This window comes from Suncus etruscus, chromosome 11, assembly GCF_024139225.1.
Source record: "Suncus etruscus isolate mSunEtr1 chromosome 11, mSunEtr1.pri.cur, whole genome shotgun sequence".
Taxonomy (NCBI): domain Eukaryota; kingdom Metazoa; phylum Chordata; class Mammalia; order Eulipotyphla; family Soricidae; genus Suncus; species Suncus etruscus.
The window spans coordinates 32,458,083-32,479,840 of NC_064858.1; the positions used below are offsets into that span (position 1 = coordinate 32,458,083).

At 35.6% G+C, this 21,758-nt stretch overlaps 1 protein-coding gene across 3 annotated transcripts in view; it reads left to right on the plus strand.

Moving 5' to 3' along the window:
• The window catches only part of EPS8 (epidermal growth factor receptor pathway substrate 8), a 147,039-nt gene that overhangs the window by 57,469 nt on the left and 67,812 nt on the right, over positions 1 to 21,758 (plus strand). For 2 of the 3 annotated variants that reach the window (XM_049783697.1, XM_049783695.1), the window contains exons 2-5: positions 10,956 to 11,035; positions 11,204 to 11,280; positions 18,677 to 18,727; positions 20,635 to 20,702. In XM_049783697.1, coding sequence (XP_049639654.1) covers positions 10,977 to 11,035; positions 11,204 to 11,280; positions 18,677 to 18,727; positions 20,635 to 20,702 — 255 coding nt within the window. In that variant the 5' untranslated portion in view covers positions 10,956 to 10,976. The remainder of the gene's footprint in view (positions 1 to 10,955; positions 11,036 to 11,203; positions 11,281 to 18,676; positions 18,728 to 20,634; positions 20,703 to 21,758) is intronic. The other variant, XM_049783696.1, reaches the window with a different exon arrangement.

The window sequence follows — 21,758 nt, forward strand, 5'->3', positions numbered from 1 at the left end:
CTATTGCTTCACCCCCCAAAACATCTGTATTTAACAGTTAAGCTTTTTTGTTTGTTTGTTTGTTTGTTTTGGGCCATACTCGATGACGCTCAGGGGTTACTCCTGACCATTCACTCAGAAATCGCTCCTGGCTTGAGGGACCATATGGGATGCTGGGGGATCAAACCATGGTCCATCCTGGGTCAGTTGCATGCAAGGCAAACACCCTACCACCATGCCACCGCTTCGACCCCTAACAATTAAGCATTTTTGTTTTTGTTTTTGTTTTTTTGGGGGGCCACATCCGTTTGACGCTCACGGATTACTCCTGGCTATGCACTTAGAAATCGCTTCTGACTTGGAGGGGGACCATATGGGACGCCGGGGAATCAAACCGAGGTCTGTCCTACGCTAGCGCTTATCAAGGCAGACACCTTACCTCAAGTTCCACCGCTCTGGCCCACAGTTAAGCATTTTTATATATAGACCTTAAAGAGATATATTTGTGTTTTTTAAAAAACATTAAAAACTAGTTCAGTGAAATAGGTTCTTAAAGGTGACACATATCACTTTGTAGGCTATACTCTTTATAAAAAGATGTTGTTTATCATTTTTGTGGGGAGGGCCACCCAGTGGTGCTCAGTGGTTTATCCTGGCTCTGTGCTCAGAAAATGCTCCTGGCAGGCTCGGGGGACCATTTGGGATGCCAGGAATCGAACCGGTCTATCCTGTGTTGGCAGCGTGCAAGGCAAATGCCCTACCACTGGGCTATCACTTCGGCTTCACAGATGTTATTTAACTTATGCTAACATATCCTGAGTCTATGGAAGGATCGTAAAGAAGGATTCATATTGAAAGAGCTTAGCACCTTCTGTTTTGTCTACTACATAGGAGTGGCCTTTGTTCTCAGTGAGATAGAGGAAGGTAATCACATGACAGAGAAGTTACATATTAAAATATTCTATCTCTCTGTCAGTTTCCCTGTTATTTATATGTAGGTTTTATAATTTTCTATTTTTAGTGACCATTTAATACACCATAATAAAATTTGAATTTAAGAGTTTCAGTTTCATTATATATTATTTTAGAGCATGTTTTACTGTTTTTCTATCCAGCTGGGTTACCACATAGGAATAATTAATTAATTACCTTGTAAGATATGTTGAACTATACTAATATAGTAGTGCATATGGTCATTCTAGAGAGACAGATGTTTTGCCATAAAAATGTCATCTGAGATACAGATTTCTTCAGGGATTTTATTTTACACTATTTAATGACAAACAGTATTGTGACAGAGTTTGATTTTGTGACTTTCACACTAAAAACTGCAGAATATCAGCAAATATTAACCTTTAAGACAAATTTACAAGAATTTAAGTGGACTATTCATTTCTATTTGCTCGAAAATTTTGTTTGGAAATGCTATTGGTTGAGGACTGAATTGGCAGGAAGAGTTGTCTTATTTTTGTGGGGGGTGTGTGTGTGTGTGTGTGTGAACGCGTGCGCATGCTCTGGTAAGTAGTTTTATTTTTGGTAAGTGATGGTTAAGGCCACATCTGGTGGTGCTCAGAGCTTACTCCTGGCTCTGCTCTCAGGAATCACTCCTGGCAGGGCTGGGGAATTATATTTGGTGCTGGGTGATTGACTCTGGATTGTCCATGTGCAAGGTAAGCATCTTATATTTTGTCCCATCTAGTCCTTGTAGCTTTAGTCTTATTTAATCTTATTGCCCATTTAATAGTAAATGTAAATCTCTTTGGAGATTCTGCAACTTTTGAACTTATTAGATAAAGTTTGCTTTTTAAAATTGTGTGTGTGTGTGTGTGTGTGTGTGTGTGTGTGTGTGTGTGTGTGTGTGTGTGTGTGAAATCAGGGCCTCACATATGTGCTCTACTACTGAGGCACAGCTCCAGCTGCTATTTAAAATTCAGATCAACTTCGGTGACTTTGGCCAAGGTTTTCACTGCAGACCTATATTGTTCTCATTCTCTCATGCCCTCATTTCACTTGTGCTTTCTTCCTCAGTTCTCTCTTTCTCACACGAAATAGGAGTTTTATAAAGGATAATGAGGAGTTTGTGAGATTCTTTCTATTTATTTGTTTGTGTTGTACACCTGATATTGCTCAGGGGTTACAACTGGCTCAGCACTCAGGGATCACTCCCGGCAGATTCAGGGATCATATGAGAAATTGGGGATAAACCTAGATTGGCTGCATGCAAGGCAAATGTCTTAACCTGCTCTTATATTGCTCTAGCCTGGAATCAGGAGTTTCTGGTTCATGAATTTGAACTTTTACTTTTTTTTTTTTTCTGTCTTTTGTTTCATAAAATCAAACAATAAACAAATATACAAATCTGTCTCACATAAAAATTTCCAATAATTTATATAGATACTCTCTCCTAGATAGGAAGCATCCTTTAAGTTTGGGATTTATCTAATAACTTTTTTGGGAAAAGGGTTGGTTTCTTTGTTTTGGGGCCACACGCAACAGTGCTCAGTGATTCCTCCTGGCACTGCTCAGGGAACCATACGGGGTACCAGGGATTAAACCTGGGTCACTTGCAAAGCAAATGCCCTATATATTATACTATTGCCTCTTGTTAAAGAGACCTATTTAGGGGGCTGGAGAGATAGCACAGCAGTGTTTGCCTTGCAAGCAGCCGATCCAGGTTGTTTCAAATTCCGGCCTCCAAAATGGACCCTGGTGCCTGCCAGGAGCTATTTCTGAGCAGATAGCCAGGTGTAACCCCTGAGCATAGCTGGGTGTGGTCCACCCCCCAAAAAAAAACAAGAGAGAGAGACCTAATTAGGACAGGTGTTTTATAGTGAGAAAACTTGGGAAATCCCACCTGACTAATCAAGATAAGTAGTGTGAGGTTATCCTAAGAGCAAGTCCTATTCATATATGAAGAGAATGATACCGTGTCTCTCTGGTCATTCTTTCCCAACTTGTAACTATATTCAGATCAGAGGACAAAATCAAGCAAATCCCAGTTAAGAGATATTGTAGAGAATATCAAAATACAGTTTTCTTTGGAGAACTGTCAAGGTCAGAGTTTCAGGTTAGGTTTTGTTAAAAAATAAATTACCTTGCTGTACTGATGAGTTTTGTTTTTATTTGGAGAAGGTCTTTGTAAATGTGTCAAGTTTAGATGGGTCATATTATATATTTTCTTTCTCGACATGGGTATGAGGAGTTTTATTTGGTGTGAGACAGGAGAAGGCACAGTAGGAAAGGCTCATTGCTCTCTGGAACCCCCAGGGAGACAGTCCAGTAGACAGGCTCATGATACTGATGGAACTGTTGCAGAAGGCAGTTCTTTCAGTAGATTGTTGACCACCACTGGATGGCTCTTCTGCAGCACCTGCTCTACCTGACCCTCATTGTCCTGAAAAAGGATCAGGCCCAGGGACCCCAGATCCATGGTCACCCTACAATAATCACTGAATGCTTAGACACAAGCCACATTGCTACCCTTACCAGGCACCTGTTTCTGAGAAATCTAGCTAGCTAGCATCATTGTTGACCAGAGCTATCACTGGGACCTGAAGCCTAATAAAGGTGTTAAATTCAAGTAAGACCTAATCAGTAGATGGTATCTTTATAAAAAGGGTACTATTTGGTCACTGAGCCAAAAGACTTTATGGAGACAGCCAAAGTAGTGATACATCTATAAACCAAGGACAGCCATAAAAGTATCCATAAAACTCTACAGGAGGCAAGAAAAGATTTCTCTTGCTTAGCCTTCAGAGGACTCAGCTGTGGTGAAAACCATGATTTTGGACATTCATTCTCCAGACTGAAAGAATAGATATCTATTGTTTAAGCTACCAGTTTGTGATAATGTATTATGGCAGCATCAAAAAATGACAGCAGTCATATAAAGCCAAGCATATCTTGAGAAATGGTTATAGTAAGAGGACCCTAATGAGACAGAAGAACTATACAGTAGTTCATATGGTATTATGGATAATGTTAAAGTTTATAGATAATGTTAAAGAGTCAAGTAAAAACTAAGAAACTCTGAATAAAGTGTTGATTTTGGTTAATAATAAAATATTAGTTTTGATATATTTTGACCAGTTTATCATCATAATATGTTAACTATATGAAGTAGTTATAGGATATTCAAGAAATTTCTATAGTATTTAATACCTTCATAACTGTTCTGAAACCTAAAATATAAAAAGTACATTAGAAAAACTTAAAACTCTAAAGTTTAGCTAGTGTTAGATCTCAGCTGCATATGATAGTATGAGTGGCTATTTCCCTATAAAAGGTGGGAACAGTGAAACACACTCTAGCATTAGCTAGTGAGTCACATGACAGTACACTTTAGAACCAAAGCTTCCACTATCAAGTATGTGCCCCATTAACTTTAGTTTCTTTTCCTCATCATTATGAGGTCCACCTGTAAGTTCTCTGTTAATGGAAATGGTACTGTCAGTGAGATATCTATTTTAATAAAAGGTTTTCATTCAAAATTGTATGTGCAAAGTACACATACAAAGGAAAGCTCATACATAAATATATTGAAGACTTCTGTAATATTCCTCATCACTTTTGTGTGGTTCAATAGATTTGTAGGGTCAAGGGAAGGGACTATGTAGTAATAGTTGTGGTGCTTTTTTCTCTCACTGAATTTTCCTTTTTTTTTTTTTACCATATTATACTTATATTTTTGGTGTTTAATCCAGATGTGCACAGGGCTTACTTCCAGGCTCTTTGCTTAGAGATTTTTCACTTCTGGTGTTACTCAGTAGACCTTAAGTGTACCAGGGATTGAACTTGTGTTGACTGCATGCAAGGCAAACACTTTAACCTTTGTATTATCTCTCTGACTCCAAAGAATATCATTTATTTACTGGTCAAATATTTAACTCTATTTACTTGTATTACTTTCTTGAGCTAATTGTTCTCTTTGTTAAGATAGTTTTCTTGATATAAAAGCAGATATTTTGAGTGTTTCCTCCCAATGTAAATAGCATGTGATATGCATACGTTTGCCTGGTTCATTTGACTATTTTTTTTTATTATAACCCAATACATATTAAAGCAGGGGAAAGAAAGCTACCAATTTATGTAACACATTCAAACACAATTTTTAAATAATTGTTATTGTGACCAAAGTGAATAACGAATCTTTCACAGTAATATTTAAGGTACATAGTGTCAATGAATCAGAGCCATTTCCACCACCAGCATTATCCTCTCTCCACCCCTGTTCCCAGAATGCATCCCATATCTCCTTCATTTGCCACCCAGACTGCTAGTGTAACTGCTCCCCTCTGTGTATAGCTTGTTGTAGAATGGGTATAGATTCTGTTGTCGTTGACTTTGGGTTTGGTGTTTGAGTATGATTATTTTTTATTTCCACTCAATGTTCATATGACTGTTTGGTCCTGGTACCCTCCAATTTGTCCCCCCTTAATTCATGAGGCAGAACAAGATGATTCAAGTTATGTGGTTCTGTTTGGAAAAAAAAGAAAACATACAAACAACAACAACAACAAAAACCCAAAACTGGGAGGAGTCTATCTAGACTAGAGGTTATAATTATCAATTTAAAAGAAGAAAAAGGGGGCTGGAGAGGTAGCATGGAGGTAAAGCGTTTGCATTGCATGCAGAAGGTCGGTGATTCGAATCCCGGCGTCCCATATAGTCCCCTGAAACTGCCAGGATCGACTTCTGAGCATAGAGCCAGGAGTAACCCCTGAGCATGGCTGGGTGTGACCCAAAAACAAAACCAAAAAAAAAAAAAAAAAAAATAGAAGAAGGAAAGGAAAAAAGAGGAAAAACGAAAAGCAAACAAAAAACCTCAGCAACTACCAAAAAAAAAAGCACCCAGCTACTAAAAACAACCACCATCATATAATAAACATGAGAATGAAAGAAAATTTAAAAAATGTTTAAAAAATGAAGAAAAAAGAAAAAATAGAAAAGAGAAGAAAAAATAAATAAGAAGAAAAAGAAAAAAAAAAACAAAGAAAGGAGAGCTGGTGTGGCAAGGTTTTGTGGGATTTTTTTGTTTGTTTTGTTTTGTTTTGCATAGACATAGGAAGCATTGGGGAAATTAGAAAGGGAATTACCTTGACCTAAGAGATACAGGGTTTCTCCACCCTTGAAGCTTACTGCCATGGGAACAACTATAGGCTCCATACAAGCTCATTTTCACACCCTAAGATATTTTTGTATGGTGCCAGGAAACTTTCCGCTTAGTTGTGGATGATAACATCACGCCTCTGTAGGTAGAGATCTTAATATTTGTACCAGTCATAGTATGAAGGCTAGAAAAGACACTTTCTTTAAGGTTCTAGAAGTTCTGTTCTATCACTGTTGTTGTAATCAGTCTTTTATAATTAGTGGTCTTGGTTTTTGCTCAGATCCTAGGATAAAGTATGGAGTCTTTCATTATGGTTCCAGAAGTTCTGCTCAGTCGCGATTGTCAAAGTCAGACCTCTGAAATTAGAGATCTTGATTTTTGTACAAATCCTAGGCTCTTTCTTTTGGTCCCACAATAGGTTCTGCCCAGTCATGGTTGTCAAAGTCAGACTTCTGTAATTAGCAATCTTGCTGTTTGCACAAAGCAAAGGACAACATGTCTTCTGATTTCATCTTATCATTAGGTGATGAGATAGGGCAACCCACTCTTCCATCAAGTTGTTGCCGTTTCCTCATTGTCAGGATGTCATATCAAAAGTGGTGCAAGTTGGTGCCAGAGCAGTATTAGGAATTCCCCAGGGGAGAGTTTGGTTCCTGTTGCAGGTAATTTTGTCAGTTATACGTCTGGGATCTGGGGTTCTGGGTTGGACGGTCACTGTCCAATTATATGGAGTCTAAGTTGAGTCCACATGACACATGTTTAGGGTAGGAGGTTCCCCTGTATTATAAATATAAAATGTATGGGCTCTTATCCCTAGTAGCTAAGAGTTTGTTTCTGTGCATCAGATTTCCCCTTTTGTAGAGTGCCTGTGCAAAAGGGAATGGTGCCATATTATGTTGCTGGTGCATTTGGGGGTAAGAATGATAGGCTAAACATCTCTGTGCTTTGGTTTTGATCTGAGCTTTTATCCCAGGCAAGAATTTTTTCCCTAAGTTTTCATACCAAGCAGGACCTAAACAGGTAAAGTTAAAGAAAAAATAAATTAAAATATAGAAGAAATAAGTAAATTTGAAAAAAAAAAAGTAATTAAAGAAAATAAGTGATGGAGGAGGCTACCTTTACATTTGGGAGTAAACTCACTAAGAGGTATCATTATAGAGGTACTAAGCATACAGAGGACCTATAGGCATCCTCATTAAGTCTTTTGAGATATTCTTGTAGTGGGGGGGGGGGTGAAATCCAGGACACTTTTTCATCTCATACTGTGGTCTTATTGAGATTGAGAAATGATTTGCAGCAGTAAGGAATATATATAAGGAAATACTGAATATGGCTTTTAAAAACCTAAACAAAAGGAAGCATTTATAATTATTTCATTTGCATGGTATGCGCTGTACTTTTGTTTTACAGACATTTGAAACCTTGCATATTGCTACATAAACATGAGACAATTGAAGTTATAATTGCCAAATGCGAAACTTTATTTTAAATTTACTTTAGCAAATCGCCATACCCCTTGTGTAATGTATTATTCTGACAGATCAAAATCCAACAACATATAAACTATGCACTTAGTTGACTGTCATGAAGAATTAGACTTGAAGAAAATAAGATGATGTGGTTGTCACTTTCTATTCAGACCAGTTTCTATGATCTTAAACATAAACTAGATCTATATCAGTCCAAGATCTTGGGGGCTTTGTTATATACAAAATTAACACATTTGTTGTGAAAGAGTACTTTGGTTTTGGTTTTTGGGCCACACCTGGCAGTGCTCAGGAATTACTCCTGGCTCTTAGCTCAGAAATTGCTCCTGGCAGGCTTGGGGGACCATATGGAATGCCAGGGATCTAACGAAGGTTGGCTGCATGCAAGAAAAAAGCCCTATCCACTGTGCTATTGCTCCAGCCCTCAAAAGAGTACTTTTTGATTTTTAATTTTTTAATTTAAATTTTATTATTTACAAGGCTGCTAGTAACTGAGTTTCAGATATTCAGGTTCCAACTTTCAAGCCACCATCTACATCAGTGTCCCTTCACCAGTGACCCACAGCTCCCTCCCACTCTCAACCCTGCCTCCTTAAAAAAAATCATTTAAATTTTTTTTTTCTTATTGTTTGGGTCAAATGCTATATATCAGTATTGACCCGTAGGGTTTCGAGATATAATATCCTCAGCTCCCCATAATCAAAATGCCCAAGACCCTTGAACTCATGACCCAGATGCTTTCATCTTCTTTATCTACTCTACTTCTCATGCCCTCTCTCTTGGACATTTTCATTTCTCTAATCCAGGAAAAAGAACTTGCCATCACTTGATACTTCTATTCATTGTCTAGTTGTTCTGTATATCACAAATAAGTGAGAACGTTCAATGTTTGTACTATTCTTTCTGACTTATTTCACTTACTAAGAAAGAACACTTCTTTACAAAAACAGAATGAGTAAGCTATTAAAAAAAACTTTGAAACAAGACTACACATCTATTATTTGATCTTTCCTAGCACTGGAGCTAGAAAGACTTATCTATATGTAACTATCTGTATTTAAATTGAGACAGAGGCTCAACTGATTTCCCTAGGCTATAGTGCTAGAAAGAAGTCTTAAGGATTCTAGCTTCTGTAACTGTGAAGTCTTGTTAGCTCTGAGCCTATGTTATTCCAGATGGCTGTCCTGGCCCATATTATAGAATGTAACAGTGATCTCTCATACATGGATCCTAGCATCTTGTAAAAGCCCATTGTGAACTATTTAGGAATTTTCTTAGCTGCTGTTAAAGCATTGGTAATTTGAAATGGGCCATGGTGGAACATTTATATTGTGTAAATCAGTGAGCAGTATGCATCTAGAATTTATCTTGCCTTAGAAAATTAGTTGACCACTGTATCTAAATAGGAAAAGAAAGGAAACAGTAATAAAAGGAATAAGCAATTTAATATAATTGTATTTTTTGAATATAGTACTTATCTAGAGCAGAGTTGAATTTTATGTCCTAATTTATAAATTTTCTTACTAATCATGTACAAATATGGATTCAGCTTTTGGGAGAGATTCAATTAAAGTTTCAAGGACCGTTATAAACTCTAATATTTTAAATCACTAGGTCAGATGCCATACCATCCTCAAATCATGGCAGTTGTCAAGTTGTCAAGGCTTTTCTCTGAACCTCTTAGATTTAATCAACAGTGGGAAATAGAGCTTCATATATTGGGAGTTCTTTTGTGGGGTTCCTCCCAAACTCAGGGGTCCAAGTCACTCCCTATGATGATATGTAGCTAACTGGCCCAGACTATCTAATGCTTGGGTCCGATGAGGGGATAGTTCCCATACCCAGTGGTGCTGGGAATTTTTAGGGCTATTCCCAGTCTGAATCAAGTTCTCTTGTTAAATATCTCCCATGTTACTATGAATTTTTCCCCTGTGATAATAGATTCTTTATAATTCTGTAGTCACAAATTGTCTTTCCCCCCACCTCCTAGATTACTGATTTATGTTTCCTTTCTTTGCTTTAGGAGAGCCAATATCTTTATAGAGCATTATATATTATTGTCACCCACTGATTGTTTCTATCTTTCTCTATTCTTTGTTTTTGTCCTTTTTATTCTATATTCTTCCCCTTTGTCTGATATTTAAGCTGGTGCATGTCATACTACATCTTAATTAATAGAAAAGCATAGTATTTTCATGCATAGGAAAGTCAAAATCAGAAAATAAGACAAGATCCTAAATAATGCCATAGAACTCAGGGAAGCCTTCATCCCTAGAAAAGACTAAAAATAAGTCATAGATAGCAGTATTGTCTCAGAGAAGAAAGACAAAAGGACATGGGTTTTGGCAATTAGGAAATCACCTTCTTATTCATCTTGTTTTAAGGAAAAGTGTTTAATTAGTAACAGATTAAAAATGTGTCTTAAATTTAAATATCTGATATTAGATTTTAGATTTGTTTGTTTGTTTGTTTTTGGGCCACACCCGGTAATGCTCAGGGGTTATTCCTGGCTATGAGCTCAGAAGTCACTCCTGGCTTGGGGGACCATATGGGATGCCGGGGGATCCAACTGCGGTCCGTCCTAGGCTAGCGCTGGCAAGGCAGACACCTTACCTCTAGCGCCACCACACCGGCCCCAGAATTGTTTTCTTATTAAAAAAAATAGTAGCTGTTTTATAAATAAACTCAAAGAAAAGCCAAAAGTATAGATAAAAGGTGTTGAAGGAAGAAATAAGAAAGAAAATTAGATGAAGAGGGAAAAAAACAGACAGAAATTGACGAGACCAAGTGGTGTTATTTCATGAGTAATTGGGCTCTGGGATATGTTTCTTATTCTTTTTTGTTGTTGTTGTTATTGATTGTTTTGGTACCACACCTGCCAGCACCCGGGTACTCGTAGCTCATAAATCATTCCTGGTAAACTCGGGGATTAATAAGGGATTCTGGGGATCAACCTGGTCAGCTAGATGTAAGGCAAATGCCCTATCCATTGTGCTATCAATCTTGCTTCTCTTTGTAATTTTTTTTATCTTAAGTGTCTAAACGTGTAACGAGTATATTATTTTCATAAAGAAATGCACTGACATTTTACAGGAGAAATCATAATTTTGACAGATATTCAGAACTCTTTAAAATATTGTTTTACTCACTTAAATTGGCTTACATAGCATATTGATGTTAAATGCCACTTGGAAATTTGCTCATTTCCTCTTATGTACTGGTCATGCCTGAGTTCTCTGAAGATTGGGATCCTTATCTGTGCATTTTTAGCCTCCCTCTTGGGCAGTGGCATACTTGTTGAATGAGTAACTTTTCAAGCTGTTGTGTGAGTTATCTTAATCCTCTCATTGCCTCAATCTTATTTACCTTTCATTTTTCAGTTCACAGGCGTGAATACCACAATGAACGGTCATATTCCTAATCATACCAGTGGTTTTGGAATGTATCCATCTCAAATTAAGTAAGTTGGATTGCTTTACTTAATTTGCTAGCTTTAACTGATTTATGTTTTAAGTTAAAGGTTTTTGTTTTAATGTTAAATACTTAGAATTAAACTATCAATGTGAAATTTCTTTATATATTATTTTCTTCAAACTTTAACCTAGCATGGTGCCCTTTTTTATTGCAGTGGCTACGGATCATCACCTACCTTTTCCCAGATGGACAGAGAACAGAGTTCAAAAACAAGTGCAAAGGCTCTTTATGGTATGTTTACTGATTTCCTGAAACATAATTCTGTTTTTAACTACTCTTGTAAACTGCATTTCAGAGTCATGATTGAATTCATGGCTTCCTATGTATACTTTAGAATGAAGTAGTGATATAATATTTGACTAAAGTTGCCACTTTTTCTTTCTCTCATATATTTTTGAACTAAAGATAAATGCCTTGCAGTGTTTTCTAAGAACACTGCACCTGGCTCGACTCCTAAAGGAATTATTTGTGAAGCTTATTGCCAGTTGTATGATGACAGTTCAGAGAATTTCTTCCTACAGTTCTTGAACTTTTGTATCAGATAAGGTGACCAAGGGTGCTTATAGACTCTTTCTATAGTGCAAAATGAATATTTTGTATTTCTCTCAAACTTCCAGGGTTTTCCCTAGACTGTCTCATGTGAGAATATATTCAAAAATTTTAATTATAAGGCCAAAGTATTGTTCAGTAGTTGTGGTACTTGCATATGACCAAGCCACATTTGACTCCCTGGTACTATATATGATCCTCTGACCCCCTCCATAAGAGACCACTATATGCAGAGACAGGAGTAAGCCCTGTGTACCATAAGGTGATTCTCCAAAAAAAAAAAATAAATAAAAAATAAAAATTAATTATAAAGTTGAAGTCAGTACAAAAAATAAAATTGGAGACTCCCAAAATATATCATAATATAAATGTACAGGAAGGCATATACTTTTTATAGACTCTTATTACAGCTCAACAATAAAATCTCAGAATAGTATCACAATTAAAAATAGGCTGTAGGACCAGGGCAGGGCACAGCACTTGCTTTGCATGTATCCAACCTAGGTTCTACAATCCCTGACACCTTCTATGGTGTCAAGCACTCCAAGAGTGAATAATCTCTGAGTTTTGAACCAGGAGTAAACCCTGAGTACCCATCACCAAGTGTGCCCCCCCAAAAATATTAATAAACAAATAAAAACAAAGTCTCTGAGAACTAGACTTCTGAGTTCAACTTCAGTTCTAATACTTATTGACTGAGTTTTCTCAGACACACTTCTGTTTCATTCTTTTGTTTCTCTTTGTTTTCTGGGCAACACCATTGGTACTCAGTGGTGTTGGGGATTGAACTGGGTTGTCCATGTGCAAGGCAAATGTCCTGCCTGCTGTAATATCTCTCTAGCCTTCCTAGATGGATGTCTATACCTTGTACCTATTTTTCATTTTGACTTACCAACATAAATGGGTTATATAAATCAGTACATATAAATGGCTTAGGACAGACAGTTTTTAGAAAACAAAATACTGTACATTTGCTGTTGTTAAGGATATTATTATGATCTATAGGAATCAATAGGAATACTTTCCAAATTTTAGTTAGATCCCATGTTTTAGTTGTTAAAGCAATAAAGTTACTAAGGTTTTATATTTTTTACATATTTCTGCCTATATATGTCTACCATAAACAACTGGTAGGTTTTAGGATTCAAATTATGTATTCATTATGTGGATTTATATAATACACTGGCATATAATACATAAACATAATACACTTATGTATTGTGTATATATATTGTATATACATATATACATTATGTATATATATATATATATTCTGGTGACCTTATCAGTTTGGTTGATATCAATCCCAACTTTCCTGTGATATTCTACCATGGCCTAGTGGTTAGGAATTGGAGATGCAGAGATTATATTTTACAAATACTTCTGTTGTAGTTTGCGTGAGCTCAGAAAGGAATTAGTATTATTGTGTATATGATTTTAAGGGTTTTGCACTCTAGTGATTGACTTGACAAAGTGAAAAATAAAATACTGCAAAAACAACTTTTTTCCCAATTTTTTTAATTCAAGACAGTTAAGTCTAAATGCTTCTGTGATTATGAAGTCATGATCTTCATAATCTCTGTGATTTTATGTTCTTTTACTCATCTCAAAGATGAGTAAGAGTTGGCCATTGCTTGAACTCCATTTTGTTGTGGTTGTTAGCAGGTATTTTATTTTAAACAAGTGCTCTATACACTGGGTGACAATATGCAAATACTGGGTATGTGGGCATTTTGAATGGTCTGTGGGAACAACAAGAGAAATGTCACAGAGGATGGTTCCTCAAGTTGAACTCTGAAAGGTAAGTGGTCACTAGTGACCAGGGGATGCCCTGAGCATTAATCTGACTTTTATTATTTGTTTGTTTGTTTAGCGGTGCTGGGGTTTGAACCCTGGACTTTACACATATGAAGCACATGCTCTGCCACTGAGCTGCAAAATTCCCTCCACTGTGACTAAACTAAATTAATACATTTTTCAGGAGTTAATTTAACTTCTTGAGTGGTATATAAATTTTTGGAGGGATGAACAAACATTTCATTGCCTTGGAGCATGAGTTTTGCATTATTGAACAGGGTTTTCATACAGGGTTATACACTTAGTCAGAAGTTTGATGCTACTTGTCTTTTTCATGAGAATACTTTTCAGCTCTGACAGCACTTGTCACACAGATAACAATAATTATGTGCTAGGAGTGGTGATACAGGTTTTGGAGGCCAAGTATTCTCTGGCTCAGTCATGGTAGTAATTTTGTGATACATTTCTCAGTGAAAATGAAAATAATAATCTTATTATGTGAGTGGGGAAGAAGAGTCACATTTTTATTTGTCATATAAGTCCCTATTTACTGAAGGCCCTCAAATTAAATATTTATATTTTATACTCAAGTTGTGTTATACCTCTAATCACAGTGGTACTTTGACAGCCCCAAGAAGTAATCTTCATATACTTATAAACTTATGTTCTTGACATCACTAGCAATTTCTGAAATAAATCCCATAGTTCTATCCAAACTATATAACTGTGATATAAATCTGCTTCTTATAGATGTGTATTTATTTAATTGACTCAAGAACGACAGTTAGAATATGCTGCAGTTTTAGTAGTTTTGTCATAGCTTCGTAGTCATTTCAGATATTTTCAGATCCTTTCTGACTTTACTGCATCCTCAGTAAAGTCACTGGCAACACAATTCTAGGAAAATATTCATTTCTTTTTTCCTCACCATTAACAGTGGCATCTCATTTAGCTACTTTTATCAGGAGACTACGTATTTTTCAGTGCATCTGTTTGCCTACTTAGGACCTTTTATTTTTTTCATAGGGGACGTGTAGCAAAGGGGCTGGTCATGCTCTGGAATCCAAACCCAGGGATTGAACTTTTAGTCATGTGCTGTCCTATTTGACCCATCTCCCTGGTCCCTTTGCAAGTCGTTGTTTTGGGAAATACTTGTGGAGTGCATTACACATTCCCTTCTGCCAACCATGGTCCTGTCCGTCTGTGAAGTGAGATGAAGTAACTCAGGCAATTGAGAAAAAGCAGTGGCTCACATACTGTGATGGGCTCAAAGACTGCATTCCTTACCTTTCAACCTAACTCTCAGAACTCCTTCCCTGGAATTTCTGGGGGGCTGCTTTGTGTGTGTGTCCCAAGCCTGTCACTTTGCCCTGTTTTTAGCATGTCTGCCTCTAGCATTTCATTGCTGTGGATTAGTAAGTGTGGGCTGAGAACAGGATAGACAACAGGTTCTCTTTAGAGTTGAGAGTCTCTCTTTAGAATAATGCATTCAAATGTACAGATTTTCCTGTGCAGATATTGTGATATCTCCATCTACCACACAGAGGTCTCATTTAAGTGTGAAATTTTTGCTGTTTTCTAAATAGTTGAGCTTCCCTGAAAGGGAACTTCTTTTAAAATACAAGATTTCTGAATTTTAAACATGACAAATTACCATGTCAGCTGTTTAAAAGTCTTATCTCTAAAACCTCAAGTTTCTTAGAATTACCAATTAACAAGACACTGTCCTCACCAACTTTTGAGATTTATATTGTTGGGAGGCTAAGCAGAAATAGATAAATATGATGAACAGACACTCAGTCTCTTTAGTTTGTTGCGACTTTTTTTTTTGGTAATATTAATATCTAGAAAATAGATATGTGGGGATTTTTTGTTTTAGATATGTGTTTTATCTGTTTTTTCTTCTTAGACAATCACTGGTAAAGATTGAATATAGTCGTGAAACTGCCATCAATTTATATAATTGACTTTATAATACATTTTTCTAGATTTTTACAATCTTTGAATATATCTTCTTTTAGCAGAATTTCTGAATATTTTTTAAAAATTTTTTAAACTTCTTTTTTAAAAAAGCTCAGATATATCTCCTTATATTTATCTTTTTGGCTTATCATTTTTTTCTGTCAACTTGGTATGGTTTGAAACTAGTTTGAAAATGTTAAGAAAATCATTTTACTTGTCATAACTGAAGCCCAAACACTTATTCAAGTGTCACTGAACCGTTAAAACACATTGTATTTTCTTGGTTCTCATTATTTACAATGCACATTTCCATTGGTAGAAACAATGAAAATCTTTCTAGTTAAAGCAAAGAATTTTTTTTCAATCTGAATAAGTAAATGGCCATGATAATATATTATTAGGAAATTGGGCAGTGAAGAAGTGAGATCAGTTAGATGGATGATTGCCAGAATATGGGGCTCTAAAAACAGCTTGGCAATTGCCCCATTTAGCTGAAAAATGTAAAATTATTGATGTCATGAATTATACTACTTAATGATTTGATGAATGTATTATTATATTTAAATTTTAAGTAAGATAGTCTGCAAAGGTGACCTGCTGTGTTTTTGAAAACAGGAGTTAGGTTCAGATACTGATTTGTTTATCTCCTTGCCCAAATGAACATTTTGTAGCAGAAGCCACATTAATTAGTCCTATCTTCTCATACCCCCAGGATATTTCAAGGGTCAATTGTGAAATGGAGTCCATAATAAAGTCTAGGGAGTCAACCAGAAGGACAGGGAACTACAAGAAGAAAACAAGGTCAAAAGTGTCCCCTGCTCAGGAAAAGATTGAGAAACACTGTTTGAGAGAATGAGAACTTGTAATTATTACTCATTCGTTTTTAGTAATATACTTTACTGGCTTTTCTATGGAAATGACACACAGAAAATAATGGGAAGGAATTTTCCTGTACTGTGGTCATAAGTTTTTGCATTGTAAAGTAATATGAGCTGAATGGTATTGTTCTCTTCAAAAAAGAGAAATGCTTAGTACTTGTTTTTATATTTCTTTTTTTAACTTTTCACTTAGCAACTCCTTACTTTCTAAGGAACACCTGGTTTCATTTTTTTGGAGGAAAAAAAAGGTATTACTTTAATTAAACACTGGTTTACAAAGTTGTTCTCAACACTGTTGTTTCTGGTATTCATTGAGGAACACCTGTTTTCAGAGAAAATAAAGTTTTGACTATCACTTGTTTCAAATCTTATTAATTTTCATAATTAATACTAATAGAGGATTAAGTTTAGATACTGAAACCTGCATGTTTATAGTTGTCAATACTAATTGAATAGTTAGATGAAATGTAAAAATAATTGATAATAATGTAGTTTCAGAACAGCAGAATTTAGGTTCACAGCAGAATTTACAGAAGCTTCCAGAGATTACACTTTTTGGTCTATATATACATTGACTTTATCTTCTATCAAACCCCTCAACCACAGTGATATTCTTACTTCAATGACTGAACCTGCTTTAATATATCCAGGTCATCCAAAGACCATTAAATCCAAAAGTAAATGCCTCTCAATAATTCCAAATTGTTGTGTTATATGAGAAATTCTTATTCTTGGCTACTGAACTGACCTAATTCCTAGTGTATAGATTTTCTTTTTTTCTGGTTCATGGAATTGAAGCTACTAGAGAAAGTGGTGCAAAACAACCAGTATTAGTACAATCTGATTTAGAGAGTGAGACAGTGTTCAGTTGGGAATTGGAACAACTTATATTACTAAAATCTAATAGTTTTCTGCCAAATTTGTTTAGTTTTTATTTAAAATGCTTAGTCTATGATTTATGATTTTAAATTAGAAAGATTGTGTGTATTCTTATGAAAGAAATAATATATAGTAGATGAGTTAACATTTATTCAAATGCTGGAACAGTGATTTTTCACCCTAACTACATATTAGCATTTCCTAGGGAACATTCTATATATCCCAATGTAACTGCACCTAAGAATTAATTACACTAGTGTATAGGAGGCACGAGACAGGCAGTATTAAAAAATTTATTCACAAATGCAGGCAAAGTTGGAAACTTCTTTTAAAAGTGATTAATAATATCATTAGAGGCTTTAATAATATCATTAGAGGCTTTATCTTGAGGCTTTATTTTTTTTTACTATTCCAAAGCTTTTGGTGAGATTTATCATTATAGGAATACAATTATTAATCTTTATATTTATACATAATACTATATATGAGTCTCATAAAGAGAAATGCCTTTTGGGTCCTTTCCCAAAATTTTCCCATTAAAATGTTAATATTAACCTTTCTTTTCACCAATTTAAATAACATGAACTACTGGTTTATTTATAATCCATTTTATGACATTTATTTATTTTTAGGGTTCTAAAAGCTAACAAGCAGCAAGTTTTATCTTATTTATTGTATAACATTAGTGAAAAATAGCTTAGGAATATTTTTGTTGTTGCTCTTGATTGATTTGGGTGAGGGATGGAGGGGAAATGGATATAAAACAATTGATCTGACTGTGTTTGAGGCTAATTCCTGACTGTCCTTAAGGATCATTCCTGGGAATTCTCAGGGAACCATAATCAAAATTGGGTCAGCCACATGCAAGTCAAGTACCTTACCGATTGTACTCTTCTAAAATGGATTTGATTCCTAAATATTAGAAATGGCACTCGAAGTTATTATAATGTTTGTTTAATAACTTCATATTAATGGCTATTAAATAGCCATTTATTATTTATATTTTTTATATTTTCCATGAAGTTCATTTCTGTAAGCTAGAGATGCTTTTAGTAAATTTGGGAATCAATTTTTACAACTTCATAAGAATTACAAAGCACGCAGTATCCTTGACCTTGTCTGTGTTTGCCAATCAATGATCTGAAAGAACAGTCAAGTATGTATGTGTGCATCTGGGGATACCAAACCATAGATGGTTCCACTGTATCTTTTGCCCCTGTCTTTTACTGTGTTTACATGAAACCACTGCTCCTGTTAAGCCTACCACAGAGAGCCACTTGAGCATATGAGAAACAGGAATTCTGTAACAGTGATGCTTTTGAAAAGTACCTTTTATCTGTTTTCCAGAGTCAATATATTTCAAAAGTTATGTTTTTATAATAATTATTTATTTGTTAGCATCTTGCAATGATTAACCCAGAGCTGTTTTATAAAATCATGGTTGCTGACTTCTAAATATGTGGACTAAACTTATATAAGTAAAGGTTTATGTTTTGTCATGTTGGAATGAAAAAGTTAAGCTGGAAGCAGATCATTGTTTTTTGATCACGTTATTTTGGTAGGACCAGATGGATCATACTTCTTCAGGTCATCGTCCAAACAAAAAAAGAAAGGTAGTGCATACTAAGTTTTGTAGTGTTTGTTTTTATTGTTATTTCAATGCTGCAAAGGCAAAAATAGAATATATTTAAATAACATCAAAATGATGTAATATAAGGTGTATGCCTATTTTGGGGGGGGTTGTTAGTTTTGGGGGGGCACACCTGTTTGATGCTCAGGGGTTACTCCTGGCTAAGCTTTCAGAAATTGTCCCTGGCTTAGGGGGACCATATGGGACGCGGGGGGATAGAACCACAGTCCTTCCTTGACTACCGCTTGCAAGGCAGACATCTTACCTCTAGCGCCACCTCTCTGGACCCTGTATGCCTATTTTTATGTTTTAAGGTAAATATTAAAATTACTTTCATAGGCATAACAAAACAAAATTATTTACCTGATAAAGAACTCTAGGTCTTCATATTCTGAGCCAGTATATATGCTTTATATTTTCCTCTTTGTCTTGGCTTAAGTTTAGAAGAACTTCTCCACTTCTGTTGTTGAAAAAAGATTTACAAGTTTCTACAGTCACTGAAAGTAACATGTTTATATTTGGGACAAAATGATCAGAAGGAAAGCTAGAGTGAGAGAGAAAGATAAAGGAAAGGAAGCAAAAAAAGGAAGAAAGAAAATGAAAGGAAAAAAGAAAAAAGGAGGGGAAAAAGGAAAATGGATAAATAGATATTTGTGCATTGAGGGTTACTTTTAAAATGAGTCATCTAAGGACTGGAAGTACAGAAGGTAGAGAACTTGCCTTACATGAAGCAGACCTGAGTTCAGTTCTCAGCAGGAGTAAGTCCTGAGTACACTCAGGTATGCCTCCCAAACAGAGAACAAACAAACACAAATAGGAAAAAAATTTTTAAATAAAATGAGACTTCTATTTATCCACATTTGTTTTCCTACTTTGTGACAGATCCAAAGCAAGAATGAAAAAATCTTTTGCTTGACACATATTGTTCTTTTTCATCATAGCATTTTACTTCAGAAGAAATGGGCAACATTAAATTTCTAGAAAAATTGCTTGATTAAAATTAACAAATGTAGGGCCCAGAGAGATAGCACAGCGGCGTTTGCCTTGCAAGCAGCCGCTCCAGGACCAAAGGTGGTTGGTTCAAATCCCTGTGTCCCATATGGTCCCCCGTGCCTGCCAGGAGCTATTTCTGAGCAGACAGCCAGGAGTAACCCCTGAGCAACGCCGGGTGTGGCCCAAAAACAAACAAACAAAAAAATTAACAAATGTAAAATATTACTTCTGTGACATATTTTGGTTTTGCAGCATTGACCAAAATAAAAAACAAAGACTTGTTTTTTCATAGTAGTTTGATGTGTTAACTTTCTACCTAATTTTCAAATTTATCCTGTGTGTACTCTTTAATTCTGAATATTGTATTAGTGTGTTCTGTAGTTGGGTGAAAATTACTAAGATTTTAATGACAACCACTATGATTAAATCATGCTACTAATCTTCTCCAAAATTATTTAAAGTTGGATATTGTGAAAGGAGATGCTTCGTATAGCCTCTACTTCACTAATGTAGTGACTCCTGTATACTGCAGTGTGTGCACTTAATGCTCTTTAACAATTGAAGTATGCATCCCAGCTAGTAGACTAATAAAATTCTGATGAATAAAACCTGTAGGTGAAACAATTTCTTTTATTTAAAAAAAACTGATATTTTTGATAACCAGAATTCTGACATTTTAAGTTGGGTCAAATTGTTCTTGAATATTATTTAAGTTTTCTAATGTTGATCTTTTAAGGTGGATGATAGAACATTTTCAAAAACACCATAGAATGGTGACTTGTCAGCTACTGTATTTCTATGTGAATTTCTAGGCTAGTTTCAGAGTTGGGCAATAGATACTGATGGGAAGTTGAATCTATGTATGTATAAATAATGGCTTTTAAAATATTTTTTCAGAACAAAGGAAGAACTATGCACGAGACAGTATCAGCAGTGTGTCAGATATATCCCAGTACCGAGTTGAGGTAAGATGCTTTGATGTTTGTCAAAATTTAAAGTAGATTTGCTCTTCAAACCTGTGTTCTCCCTAGAATACATATCTTGTATGCTTGTCTTTTTGCTTGCTTTCTTGTTTGCACAACGAACACATTTTTTTGCCTTCTCCCACTTACATCTTTTTAAGTAAGTTGTGTTAAATATAAAGTACCTTGCTTTACAAATATTAGAGTAAGTCTTGAAAATCATAAAAATTGGTTGTTAAAAATCAATATTTATATTTTATTTTGTTTCTAAACAATATTCAAGATGGTTTATCTTTTTTCTTTTGGCATTTTGTAAAACTGAGATGTTACACATAACATTTTGTTTGTCGAGTTAATTTTCACAGAGAAGAAATTAAAGTAACCACTCCTCTGTCACTCTGAGCTTTACTTCAGTGAAAAACATGACAGAAGGTTTTTCTCTTGTATTATAGAATTGTATTTCTTTCTGAAGATGTAGTTCTCTCCACCCCTTTTCTGGGTTTGTTTATTAGATACTATAAGATAAGTGTCTCTTGGGTTCTGAGTTTATGTTAGAACAAGGCTATAAGGTTTTTTTGGCTTTCTTATTTTTACTCAATATGCACTAGTAGTATCCTGTGGCCTTGTTACTTTTTGCATAGGAACATATAAATGGGAAAATCTTACATATAGAAAGAAGTTTTTTATCCAATAGAGATAGGAACTCCTACACTTTTATTACAGGGGTCATTTCACCCTGAACATTTGTCATAGTGACTTGAGTTGATTGTACGATCAGCCTCTCACCCCTGAACCTTGGATCCCATTTTTGGAACTGGCTCAGTTTATTGCATCAGCACCAGGAATTGAACTTCTAGTGGAAAAGACCCTAATTTTGCCCTTGCACCAATTTTCTCCAGGTTGGGTTCACATGACACCCTGTTGACTTGTTTTGTAGAAATGTGCCATTATCCAGCAGATGACTACAGTAAGCTGCAAATCCGCCTGCTGCTCAGCTGTTGCTCGGCTGCAAGGGCCCAAGGCTGCCAGAATCTGGTGCTGCAAGGCTTGCAGAGACCT